Source organism: Cydia strobilella, chromosome 17 (genome assembly GCF_947568885.1).
Source record: "Cydia strobilella chromosome 17, ilCydStro3.1, whole genome shotgun sequence".
Taxonomy (NCBI): domain Eukaryota; kingdom Metazoa; phylum Arthropoda; class Insecta; order Lepidoptera; family Tortricidae; genus Cydia; species Cydia strobilella.
The window spans coordinates 15,679,616-15,693,865 of record NC_086057.1 but is presented as its reverse complement, the minus strand read 5'-3'; the positions used below and the strand labels follow the sequence as shown (position 1 = coordinate 15,693,865).

The window sequence follows — 14,250 nt, the reverse complement described above, 5'->3', positions numbered from 1 at the left end:
TTGACAAATAATTCGCTATCGTTACGTCACCTGTTATCACTTCACGTGATACAGACAAATTTGATAGTATGCCGGAAAAGAAATTTAGTCGTAGACAACACTTAAAGATACAATAGCGATAGATATTTGAACTAATTTGGACCATTGCTTAAAATCTTTCTATTATCAATTATGTTACTAAATTGTTATCAGAACAGTAAACACAACAGTGAAAGTTATCTCGTTCAAGTTAAGCATCATATAAGTAATAATTTGTCAGTGTAAATATACAAAGTGTAGTTTCAATCGTGTTTGTGAGAGGAATAAAATAAAAATAGTTATTAATGAAGACAGAGATAAGAAAGTAGATTAGTAGATCCTGACAAGGATTGATGTGGACAGGACGGGAAATGTCAGTTAAAGACTTATAGTGATTAAAAATCGTACAACAGGGCTGTGCAATAAAATATAACACTTACGATCTCTAAAGTTTAATCGAAAGCTCAAGATGCGTATCAGAAAGAAACCAGATTTACGAATACGCATACCATCATACCCTCATGATTTCGTCGAAATGCCTCCAGAAACTAGAAGAAGAATACTGGAAGCAACCACACCAAACACCGCTAGGACTCCAACTGACATACCATTCATAGATGCAGAAACTCCACGAGCACATTTCCAAGTTGGAGATCCTATGTCACCTATAGATGTAGCCCATCTTGAAGGGGGATTCAGAGCTTCAACCCCTACAGTCAAAATTGTAGAGCCAGAGGAAATTGAACTTAAAAGAGTTGAGAAAAAGGATGAAAATGGTGATAATAAAGATGAAAAGAAGGACGAAGAAGCTGAGAGTCCGGTGCAGTATAGAAAGATGAGAAATTCGATATCAATGCCGAATGAACTTTATAATTATGAGTTGGAGCAGCTTAGGAGGGAGCATGAAGGAAGAGTGAGTAGGATAGATAAATTTCCTTTTTTTCTTACTCTAGTTAAATAACCACCAGCTTATAAATAGTCCATTGCTGGGAACATGACTGCTCTTATTGTAAAAGAGGTTTTACGCGATCGATTCTATGCTTACAGTTAAACATTTAAGGGTAATACTTGTAGGTGTAGAATGCTTAATGTTAAATTATTCAGACCTTACTGATATATTTTTATTTTTAAACGCACAATTTTATGAAGGAGGTAAATAGGTATATACTCCCGTGGATTATTATCAGAGCCCGGAATTTTCGCGACAAAACAAAAGACTGTCGCAATCTTGCTAGAGTTAGAAAAATGTTTTAATCGGAAAGAAGAAAAAAACGGCCAAGTGCGAGTCGGACTCGCGCACCGAGGGTTCCGTAATTTTTAGTATTTGCTGTTATAGCGGCAACAGAAATACATCATCTGTGAAAATTTCAACGGTCTAGCTATCACGACTCGTGAGATACAGCCTGGGGACAGATAGACAGACGGACAGCGGAGTAATAGGGTCCCGTTTTTACACTTTGGGTATGGAACCCTAAAAATGATCAACCAAATAAAAAATCTGCGTAGCAGCACATGTGACATGACATTATATTTGGTTTGTGATATTGATAGGAGTAGATAATCATTAATTTCTCAACCTTCTCTGGGAGTAAACAGTTTCGTTTATCACTATAAAGCCATTTATGTATTCTATTAAATTATGCATTTTTTTTAAATATTGTTTTTATTTGGTTGACCGTATTTTTCTCCTATTACACAACTATCGATATCGATAAAAAATGTTTCTAACTCTACCAAGATTGCGACAGTCTTTTGTTTTGCCGCGTAAATTCCGGGCTCTGATTATTATTAATCTCGATAAAAATAAGTTGAAATCTATAAAAACATAATATATGTAGGTGAGGCCTAAAGTAGCTAATTTTAGTCTTCCAAATAAAGGCTCCCAAAAATTTGGTTTACTTATCCGTTACAGTCTAATTTATAAAATATTTATATATAATATTATATTTTATAAATTTTGATATATAATATAAAAAGTTATAAAGATATCAAAGGTAGTGTAAAAAAAAAAGCGAAAAAGTCGTCGTTCGGTTCGGCTCGCATCGGCCGGCGCCTGCCGACAGTGCCGACGCGTCGATGGCTTTTTTGTTCTTATTGCGCGAACATAAAGCTTTTTCCTATTGGCTTTTGCCGAATACGCGTCGATATATCTGGGGGAGACCGTTAGAGAACAGCAGATACTTTTGACGCGTAGTCTGATTCGCTACTTTTGATGCTGACTGTAAATTAAAAAGGTAAAATCGTAATCGTAATAAATAATTGCAGCAATAGTAATCGTTAGCAACGAAAACTTCAGTTTAATTTAAATGTTAAATTTCGACAGTCGCCTCCTTTCTTAGCCAATTCGGCGCGGGGTGCCTCTTACGTCACTAATTGTATAATGGCATCCTGTGGGGCACTAAATCTTAAACCGCTATCGGCAAGGATTTTTTTTAGACCTGGGGTACATTGGAACATCCAAAAATATGTATCAGTAATATATACAGAGATTACATATATATAGTCCTCCATGTCGTGTCCGACAACGGCGACCTTTACAATTTTCTCTGATGAGTACGTATATCTCTAGGGCTCGGAATACCGAACTCCGTTATCTATAAAAATCTATGAAGCTGCCCTTTGTCATTATATGTGTATGTTAGGTGGAAGTGTAACTAAGCGTGTAAAACCCGTTAAGCTTGTAAATGTTGCTGGAATTTTCATTTATCAGTGACATTGATATTTACATCTCCCATAGCAATGAAGCTGGGAACAAGTAATTGTCCAAAAATGTTTTTTGTGACACACACTTTTATTGCTGACTGTACTTCTTCTCATTTGCATGTCTATCGAGTACTTCTTGAGACCTTTCTAATGGGCCTAAACTTGATCTGTTTGTGTTTTTCCATCGAGGAGTTCCTTTGGCTACCTACCGGCTGCATCATCAGAAAAACTCCATGTTAGCATATTATTGCGTTGTCACCGGAATTACGACAGTACTCCAAATTTCAACTGAATTAGATACCGGGAAGTGGTTCAAATTTTAGTTACAAGATTTGAAGCACTATATATATATATACAAAGATATATACGCAGTGAAGCTAAATAAAAGTGTGTAAAACTGTGGTGTGGCGTTGCAGTTACAATGAGGGCTATCGTTTTTTTGCTCACCAGTTAGCGCCTCTGTTGATGGTGGTCCAAAAGACTAAAGAACAGCTGTCAGTCATTGAAGTGACAAGTGACATTTCGAACTATGGAAAAGACCACCATCTACACTAGCGCCCCTAGCGGCGAATTCATACGCGTTAGCCCTCATTGGAATAACACCTCATAGCATAATCACGAGTTACCTACTTTGGATCATAAGACACTAATTTCAAAACAATGGAAACGGATTTAATTATTGTCATTTATATTTGGCGATATTGGTTTGACTTTCTTATACCGATGACAAACGGTAGAAAAAGAGGTAGAGTTCATTATTCAGACAAAACTAACACTGTTATATTTCATATACCTACCTGAGTATCTAAAAGATATGCACCTAAAAATAGTACAAATAATAAACTTCTCGACAGGACTGAAACGAAGATTATCCTATTGATACCGGTGTCTTCGTTCATATAAGCCATGTATTACAACAATCACAAATCGTAACGATACCGAAATAGTACAGACCCGCAGTTGGCGTCCCCTCCCGGTGTCCTATTTGCCTACATTCAATCATTGGTGCCCGTGAATCTTATCCAGTCCCGTCTTAGCCATGTGACCTAAAACTGTCCACAATCTACACAATATCAATTCATTCATAAAACAAATGAAAAATCGCGTGAAAGAAAACCGACGATTCAATAATTGAAACAAATGAAGAACGATTTAAAATTAATTAGAAATTAGCAACTGAATATTTGAAGAAAAAGAACAATTGAGAAATAGTTCAGATAAACAATTAAAGACGCTTATGAAATTCGTATTTTGATTTAAAGTTGATTAGTTAAATTCATTCAAAATGAATAACGAATGTAAATTAAACGCGTTTGCGCATAAGTTCAAATACGTGTCGCCGCTATGGATCGAGTCGGACTCGGATATAAGTAAAAGTAGCGAGGGTGGAGGCCTATGCAACAGTAACAGTGATGACAGTTTGCGATGCAGCAGTGGAAGTTCGGACTCCAGTATCAACAACTTCTTGGATTCAAAGGTAAATAATAAGAAAAGAGAGGCCGGAGGCCAACGTATCTAACAGCAATAGCGATGGTACCTAGTTTGAGATGCAATGGTGGCAATTTGAACTCTAATCAACAATTTCTTGGATAGGAAGGTAAAACAATATGATACTCTCATACTCTGGTTTACGAGAGGCCGGAGGCCTATGTCGCAATATTGATGATAAATTACTTTTGTATCAATCAGAAACGTCTGCGAACGATGCTATTTAGCTTAGAAATAAAATAAATCAAAAGTGGAAAAATTGGGTGGGACATGTTGCCAGGCAGGTGGACAAAAATGTTAACGGATTGGTGGCCGCTTTCGGATAAAAGAAGCGCCTAGCGTCCGTTGGCTCGCTGGGTGGGTGACTTTCGAAAAATCGCGGGGCACTTTTGAATGAGACTAGCCCAGGACCGGGATAAGTGGCGTACACAAAGAGAGGCCTATGTTCAGCAGTGGCTGACTGCAGGCTAAAATGATGATGATAATTACTTTACATCTTATTGAAATTGGCTAACAACTCTGGATTATTTGGAAGATAAGTTTTATAACTATGTGGTACATTCTCCATCAGATATATAGGAGCGGTTAAGGTGTTCACAAACATCTAAACAAAGCCTCTATTACCAAGACGCTAAAGTGTATGTTGAGATATTTTTGAGCACCTTGGCCGCTCCAATATATCTGATGGCGACTGTACAGTCGAGTTCATAAATATGTATACATTTCTTCACCTTAATTCAATGCAATAATGTGAAAAAATGTATAGATATTTATGAACTCGACTGTACCACATAGTTATAAAACTTATCTTCCAGATAATCCAGAGTTGTTAGCCAATTTCAATAAGATCTAAAGTTGCTTGACGCTCACTCGTGCAGTGTTAATTTTATTATTATCATGAGATTTAATGGAATGAAATAACTCAGACACTGACGTATTTTCTGATTTTCTAAACTATACCCTATTGTAACCTAGTAAGGTAGATTTTAACAAACACTGTTCAGCGCATGAGTGTCTTGACAAGTTTTTGTTTAAAATAGGTCAAGACCGAATCAGAGTCACCTCTGAAGTGTCCCGTACAAAGAACTGAGTTTTAGATAAATGATTTATATGTATATATATATTTTATACCACGACGGTGGCAAACAAGCATACGGCCCGCCCGATGGTAAGCAGTCACCGTAGCCTATGGACGCCTGCAACACCAGAGATATTACATGCGCGTTGCCGACCCTTTAAAAACCTGTACACTCCTTTTTTGAAGAACCCCATACTGTAGGCCCTCGGGAAAACCTCGGCAGGGAGCTCATTCCACAGCCGAAGCGTACGCGGGAGGAAATTCCTCTTGAACCGCACAGTACGCGACCATTTAGGTGCTAGGGTGTGAGGATGAACACCCTGCCGATGGCGAGCGGTGCGGTGATAGAAAGCGGCCGTTGGCATCATGTCAAACAATTCTTCAGAGCACAGCGGTTATGCATATCAATGCTTGCGGTGAAAAAGGGTATGTGTTAGGCAGTATACATCGTTTTTTTGCATGTTTTGACTACAAATTCAGTGGTGTGCTATAAGATCTAAACCCTGAATGTAATAATGCGTAAATGCACGACATCGCTCGATCAGAGCAGTTGATTACTGTAATTAATTAGGGTTCACACCCAATTAGTGTTGCAGTCTGTGCACGGAATCATGCGAGGTGCACGGAAGAACAGGGAGTTTGATTGCATACCTTTGACCCAGGTAAATAATTTTAATATAAAGAAAATATAGCACAAGAAGACATTGAAAAAAGAAATATATTTAATCATCTTAAAAAAAAAACCATCACAAAAATTCTGATTTGCACAGCAATTAGTTTTTAAGTTCAGGTTTAGTTAATATTTTTTGCTGATCATTTAGCTAATATCCTTGAAAAATTAGCAGTATATATCCATAGATCAGTAACTATGATGTCACCGACATTAAATTACTTTAAACAAAAAGTGCCATAAAATAAAACTATGAAAACGGATTCTATCGCGTATCGCGTTTATAATAGAATTTATTTTTTTAGTTTTATTTCATGAGTAACTATCGCGGCAACCGAACACAATATTAAAAAGTGTCATACTCTTCACCTCGTTCAGTGGGTCCTTAGTTACTTATTATATCGGGTGTTTCCTGTAACAGGAGCAGTAATTTAAACTGGAGGCTGTACTCCTCAAACTGACCAACATTTGTTCAGCAACTTTTAAAAATAACTCTTGTTTTGATTTTCATTACACTTTAAAGTTTATTCTAAGACGCAATGTATTGCAAAATTTGTTATGTTTAAAGGGTGACAAGGAACGTCAAACACACAGATGGCAGCGTACATTGAAAATAATATTTAATTAGTATGAAAAAGATATAATCAAAAAATTTCATAATTTTAAAAAGTTGCTGAACAAATGTTGGTCAGTTTGAAGCGTACAGCCTCCAGTTTAATCTAATGCTCCTGTTACAGGACACACCCGGTATAATTTAGGTACCTCAAAATTCAAATAAATAACATACATGTTAACTTAGCTAGTGTCAAAATCAAAACTACCAATTGTAATAATTCGGGTGCCAATAGATTTATTATTGACCAGTGTGAAATTGGTTATAGTATTTTTTTCGAACTAAGATTCTATATATACAAATGAAGTTTTTCAACTTTTTAGACTTGCAATATAATAATCATTTAAAAAATTCACAGGCATGAATCTTACAAACACGTAACACAAATATAAAAATAAATAAAATCATTTATTTCGACCAACTTAGGATCATATCACATTACATTGGGACATTACATTAAATAATAAAATTATAGCTAAGTTAAAATTAACATTAAAATTAAATTAATTAATTAAATCATAATTATTACTTAAAATCTAACCTAAAAAATAACGCCCGGTCGAGCCTTAGGAAGGCTTGGACACCAGCACGTGAATGATCTGACAGTGATTCAAGTACTGGCAGTCAAACCTCTCCGCAAACGCCCTCAAGATGCCGCTGGAACTAGCCCGCACTCTGCGCACCAGGGATGTGCAGCGTTTCCTCATTGTAGCGTAAAAACAGTCTACCCTGGACAAAAAAACCTTAAGAAAAGGGATCTGTTTATGATCTTATAAACATTATGTTAAAATTATCCTCACAATTTAAATGCCATTGTGACATACAATAAACGAAATAGCCCAAACATTTATCTACCATATTGTATGTTTTGTAGATTTGCTATAGATAACGTTTATGATAATTAGGATTCCTTAATGACTAGTATAGATGCGGATGAAAGTGGGAAGGGAATAAAACCTAGGTACGATAGAACAGATAATAGTACAATGACGTCATTCTTATATACATACACTCGTAGGTAGAGTTCGTCTAAATTAAGTATAAAATGTTTTTGAAATGAAAAAAAAAGTCCTTCAAAAAATTCTGTTTTGGACAGCTGAGTATTATTATTTTTCACCACACCAGCTAGTAAAGGCTCTCTTGAGTGTGTAAAAACGAATGAAAAAGTTGCGTTTTATCCTCATGTGGGGCAAAGTAATCAAATTCAGATTACGTGTAATGTTCGAATGCCACTCGCTCCTGATCCACCTTCAGATAATGTTGGTTACATAGTGAGAGGAAAATCTGCTACGATTCTGGCGTAGCACTTGTAGACCTTGTAGTGGTACAGTCAAGGAATTAAGTATCGACACGGACAAAGTTCCAAAAATATGTATATATGACCTTATTGCCCATACATCAAGGTCGTGTATACATATTTTAGCCCCTTTGTCCGTGTCTATATTTAATACCTTGACTGTACTAGTGATGCTTTGGCAGTGAAAGGTGGTCTATTAAAAAAGTCTACTCGTGGACTGTATTGGTTGAATTAAGATTTCGTATACCAAACTATAATTGCGTACTTTTCATGTATGGGCTCCAAACTCAACTATAATATTCAATTCGAAAAGGTTCGACCAATCACGTGGCGCCGCGGTCCAGTGGAAAAGACACCAACGCGCGACTATTTCATGAGTAATACCTATTCATATATTATGCACGCGTTGATGTCTTTTGTACTACTGAGATACTTACCTAATTTTCTTTAATTATTTAGGTTTTATAGTAGAAAAAGTATTGTATACAATAGTGATATAATCAAGCTTTTCAATCTCTCAACTTCATTACACGGCACTCGACTGAAAAGCTCTCTATTATATCACGATTGTATAAAATACTATTGTTTTTGTATGAAATAGGAACCGAATTCAAATTGTATTTACTATAGTTTTGACAAAGTTTTATAGAGGTTTTTATATTTTAATAACAAACCTTCCGTGAGACACAGACATATTAAATATATTAATAACGTATCAGTAACAGTCACTCACGTATTTTAAGTCGAAAAACGCTTGTCAACGCAAGCTCCTGAAGACGCTCCTCGATACGGAGTGAAACATGTCGAGCGTTTTTCGACTTAAAATACGTGAGTGACCCGTTATTAATATATTTAATAGGTTTTTGTATTGGTGAACTGTCTATCGTCGTCCACTGTATGTCGTGAACTAGTCGTCAACTGGTTTTGTGATTGTCATGTCTAATTTTGAATTTAAATGTCGGTCGTTCCAATATTCCAAATATGTATGTCAGTCAGTCAGTCAGTCGGTCTATGTCAGGTCGCCACGGAGGTTGGAAGCCACAACAATTGGTATACCATAAAACCGCTTGCGTTTGTTGGTGCGCGCGAGTCGTGTCGTTCACTCACACTTATCCGCGGCTTACTTATTTAATATTGTTCACTTTTATTTTTCATGAAAATTAAGCATAAAGTAGGGATTTATTATATAATGTAAATTTAAAATTATTGTAAATTTATTATATACCTATTATTGTTAGAATTTGATTATTGTGCTTATAATTTTGTTTTTGACGATGCAAAATGCTGATTCAGCCAACAAGTAGGTATGTATAATTTTTATGTAACTACCATTAGATAATCGCACTTTATGCGTATGCATGCTTTATTTCTAGTTTAGTATTAATTTCGTGTAAGATAATATGTAGATTTTTGACGATGCAAAAGTGATCCAACAGATCCTACTTGAATAAATTGATTTTTATCTTTTTTATCTTTATCTAATGCATTTTTAGACATTGTACACAAATAAATGCAAAAGGAGCCATGCTTAAAGGTGATGTTCGTATGGCAACTGCAGCTGAATTACTGTTGCGAAATAACTTCTGCGGCCTTGATGCGGGCGCTTTACCTGGCAATTTGATAAAATTGACGGATTGAATTGAAATTAATTGACAGAAACAGCGTTGATGCCGCAGCAGCAATGTCGCAACAATAATGCGGCTGCAGTTAACATCCGAATTATTATTATTATTATTCAGAGCCCACTGTGTCCCACTGCTGGGCAAAGGCCTCCCCCCTCTTTTTCCACTCGTCTCTGTTTAATGCTATATCCGGCCAGCCTGTCAAGAAGGAGTCCAAGTTATCCCGCCATTGACTTAAGGCGGCGGCGGAGGAATGGATTTAGTCCATCAACGGCGGCGTCCACGAGCCGAGTTAGTAGGCTCACTGCTTACCTGCCAACACGCATTGGACAAGCGCGGTAGGTTAATTGTCTAACCCCCCCCCCCCCCCTCTGTTATTATAACATCCGAATGTCACCTTTAATTTACTTACACTGCATTGACCAAGCTAGCCTTTACAAGTGAACCCTGTAATTTAAACTTGCTCATACAAATAGCAAATAAGTATGTTTGTGCATGTCATAGTGTTTCTTACTGAGATAACAACAGTAACATAATAATCGCGATTTACACAACACGGTGGTTTCCTAACCGAAGCTATTCGCCATTTTGTTATTGTTTTTTTTTTACATTTTATATGTGCGAAGAAATTTAAATGGTGTATGTGAAGTCCCCAATCCGCATTGGGCTAGCGTGGGGACTATAGCCCAAGCCCTCTCACGCATAAGACAGTGACAGCAGTGGGACTTAAATAGGCTGTTTTTTTATGTGCGTGGTGGTCAACAACCATTGGTTTAAACCTCGGTTGTGCTGTATAGAGCAGAAAAAAGTTCTCGAAAAAAAGTAAAAATACGACTTAAAATTCGGTCAGGATCCTTATTATAGGTTAATAAATTCGCATGGCGAAACAAGAAAGAGATACAAAATGTGTTAATTTAATGTAATTTACTTATTTTGTGTAGTGCCTATTTTACAATTTCAATTCCAATTTCAATTTCAATTTATTTAAAACAAAATGCAATTTTACAGTACTAGCCTAAGTCATTACATTTCTATATCTAGGTTCGATTATAAATAATAATAATAATAAAATAAAATAAACAATAATAATAAATTTATGGACTGAGTACATAAAGATCATGTCAAAGATACATTAAATCATTTCAATAATTAGGTCAGTGACTCGCATATTTTTAAACAATCCCTCTCAATAACCTTCCAGCCGTCCGCAAACAGATCGCAAACAATTCGTTACTGTCATTAGCTTTGGTTTGGTTGAATCCTAAGTAATCATAAATAGTCCTTCTAAGAGGTCATACAAAATCTTAAACAAAACATGCTTACTTGTACGGTTTTGGAACAAGAAGTTCCTAGTACGGCGTATGTATGTAAAATAATATGTTAAAAGAAAACGAATTAAAAAAAAACAATAATAATGTTCAAAACTTAAGGTACGTACAAGACAAGTTAAAAATATATAAAGTTTTTTTTTTTCACTCCTATTAGTATGGCGTATTGTATTTTAATATCTGGGAGACCGAGCTTTGCTCGGAAAACTCGAAAATGCGCGTTTTCCCAGAGATAAGACCTAGCTAGATCGACCTACAGTAAATTCGGATCTCGGAAACGGCTCTAACGATTTCGATAAAAGAATTGATCGTTTAAAGGTTTAAGATTTGTACTTTCTAATATGTAATATTAACCTGATTACGCCTAAGAATTAAAAAAAAATTAAGTTCAGCCAAGCATCTGTAACAATTTCGAAAGGAAACTTCACTAGCACTGTAAGAAATAGCGCCATCTATCATATCACCATAGCACTACAGCGTCTGAGCACCGTTCGCGTTGCGCGTGCGCTTCGAGCAGAGTTATTAAATACACATCTTACACGCTAGATGGAGCCTAATGGAAGTTTAGGAAACGGGACACCAAGAATAGGATGGCGGTGGCAAGTAGATGTACCCGTGCCGTGTACAGTAAGTAAAGGCAGATGGATAATAAGGTCATTTTTGGTTTTAATGACCTAGGCTATTCGTAGAATTCCGGTAAGGGAATTTATTTGTATGTTCATCTCGAGTAATTGTTCCGAAGTAGCGTTGAAAAAAACCGGGAAAATTTCAAATCGGCTCCTTTTTTTCAAGTTTCTTTCGAAAAAAATAATGCAAATTTTAGTTTTTCTCAAAACTTCTGTATTTTTATTTACTTAATTAGGAATTTAAACAGGTAGATAAAGGTTGCATGTCTAACGTGTTTGTTTATGGCATTGACACAGTCATCACTCATCAGTGGCATTGTGTGTGACGTAGTTAATTTTTGAATAGAACTGGAAAAAAACCGAAAAAAACAAAATTTTGTAAAATTTCCGAAATTTTTTATTTATTTATTTAAGAAACAAACAGTCGTTTACAAACAAGTTTACGGATATTTCTTAAATTAAGACCTGGAGTTTCATTAATCACATTTAATTATTTACATTTGATTTTTTCCGGAATTTTCATCCCTATTCCGAAGTTATGGATGTTATCTAAGAATTTATCTATATACTTAAGTATGTATATCGTCGCCTAGTGCCAATATCTATAAGGTTTGCTTAGTTTGGAACTAAAGTCGCTTCTGTGTAAGATTGTCCTATTAACCGTGTAATGCAACCTTAATACGACTAGCCGCTTAAAGCTGTTAGACTAAAACAGAAAACAATAACACCTTTAAACAGCGTTAATGCCCCAAATACACATTTAAAGCTGTAAAATACCGTATATGATATGTAGAAGACCGTTAAAGAGCTTTAACCTTGAATTGCAACCACTATACAGCTAAAATGCTTAAAACTGTAAAAGCGCTGACATTAACACCTTAAAACAGCTTAGACCTGCTGAAGCAACCCTTTTAAACACTGTTTACGTCTTCAAGCTTTCACAAGGTTGGAACTTAATGTTTAAATACAGTGTTTGTGCTACTTGGGCCCAAACAAGACAAGTATGTATTTTATTTATTTTATAAGTACCTATTTTTACGTATATTTATCCACAGGAATTTATACAACACAGAAACACAATATTTTTATTTCACAGGTTTTTTTATAAAAAATATTAATGAGACAATTAAATAAATATAGAACAATAAACTTTAAAATTAGATAGATAGATAGGTAAATTATTTAGATAAATTAATTAAATTAAATTAAATTTATTTAAGACCAACAAAGGATCAACTTTAACTTTAACTTTAGGAGGACTTTAAATAAGCTTAAAAATAATAATACAAACTATGAATAAACTTAAAATAAAGGCCATATAAATATAAATTTCATTTTATTTATTTTATTTTGTTATCAGATTCCGGAGCATCACCAGAGCTCAGCGTCAGGGTTCAGTGATGGCGACACACAAGCAGACCACAACGAGACTGATGATGATAGAGCCAAGTAAGTCCACAATTATACTGTATACTGCTTTTTAATTAAAAAAAAATATTGCGCTAAAGTTGGATTGGATTAAGGTGACATACGGATGACGACTGCAGCAGCATTACTGTCAAATAACACGTTCACGGACAGTCCGTCGAGAGACGTAAAAGGAGACCCTTGCGATATGCAAATAAAGCTACTCTATTCTATTCTATCCTATCCTATCCTATCCTATCCTATCCTATCCTATCCTATCCTATCCTATCCTATCCTATCCTACCCTATCCTACCCTATCCTATCCTATCCTATCCTATCCTATCTTATCCTATCCTATCCTATCCTACCCTATCCTATCCTATCCTATCCTATCCTATCCTACCCTATCCTATCCTATCCTATCCTATCCTATCCTATCCTATCCTATGCTATCCTATCCTATCCTACCCTATCCTATCCTATCCTATCCTATCCTATCCTATCCTATCCGTCTTATATATTCTATTCGTCTGTAGCCGATGATTTTTACTTTGACAAAACCGCAATCCCGTCCACAGACGCCATTTTCATGGGATTATAATGAAGTCAAGTATCTTGTGCCGTTTTAGGCAGACCACAAGGCTCCTCACAGCAAAATCCAGAGTGACTTGCTTAACGACTTTATGCATCACCACCAGTATAGGGCCATGACGTCTATGACGCATGCTGTTAGAGCAGGCTCCAATGGGATCTATCCTATCCTATCCTATCCTATCCTACCCTATCCTACCCTATCCTATCCTATCCTATCCTATCCTATCCTATCCTATCCTATCCTATCCTATCCTATCCTACCCTATCCTATCCTATCCTATCCTATCCTATCCTATCCTATCCTATCCTATCCTATCCTATCCTATCCTATCCTATCCTATCCTATCCTATCCTATCCTATCCTATCCTATCCTATCCTATCCTATCCTATCCTATCCTATCCTATCATATCCTATTCTATCCTATCCTATCCTATCCTATCCTATCCTATCCGTCTTATATATTCTATTCGTCTGTAGCCGATGATTTTTACTTTGAAAAAAACCGCAATCCCGTCCACAGACGCCATTTTCATGGGATTATAATGAAGTCAAGTATCTTGCGCCGTTTTAGGCAGACCTCAAGGCTCCTCACAGCAAAATCCAGAGTGACTTGCTTAACGACTTTATGCATCACCACCAGTATAGGGCCATGACGTCTATGACGCATGCTGTTAGAGCAGGCTCCAATGAGATCTTAACACTTAAACTCAAAAGAATACTATTTTTTGTAACCACAAAATATGTCAATGTAGAGGTAATTAAACGTTCTTTAAACTGATACCAATATTAATTAGGTAGTTCAA

General features: G+C 36.0%; 1 protein-coding gene across 3 annotated transcripts in view; it reads left to right on the top strand.

Moving 5' to 3' along the window:
• Positions 1 to 14,250, top strand: part of LOC134748896 (myogenesis-regulating glycosidase) — a 55,027-nt gene that overhangs the window by 21,598 nt on the left and 19,179 nt on the right. The window contains exons 1-2 of one of the 3 annotated variants that reach the window (XM_063683730.1): positions 3,992 to 4,198; positions 12,804 to 12,892. In XM_063683730.1, coding sequence (XP_063539800.1) covers positions 4,007 to 4,198; positions 12,804 to 12,892 — 281 coding nt within the window. In that variant the 5' untranslated portion in view covers positions 3,992 to 4,006. Of the gene's footprint in view, positions 1 to 3,991; positions 4,199 to 5,894; positions 5,950 to 12,803; positions 12,893 to 14,250 lie in introns of those variants that run through there. The other 2 variants (XM_063683731.1, XM_063683728.1) reach the window with 2 other exon arrangements.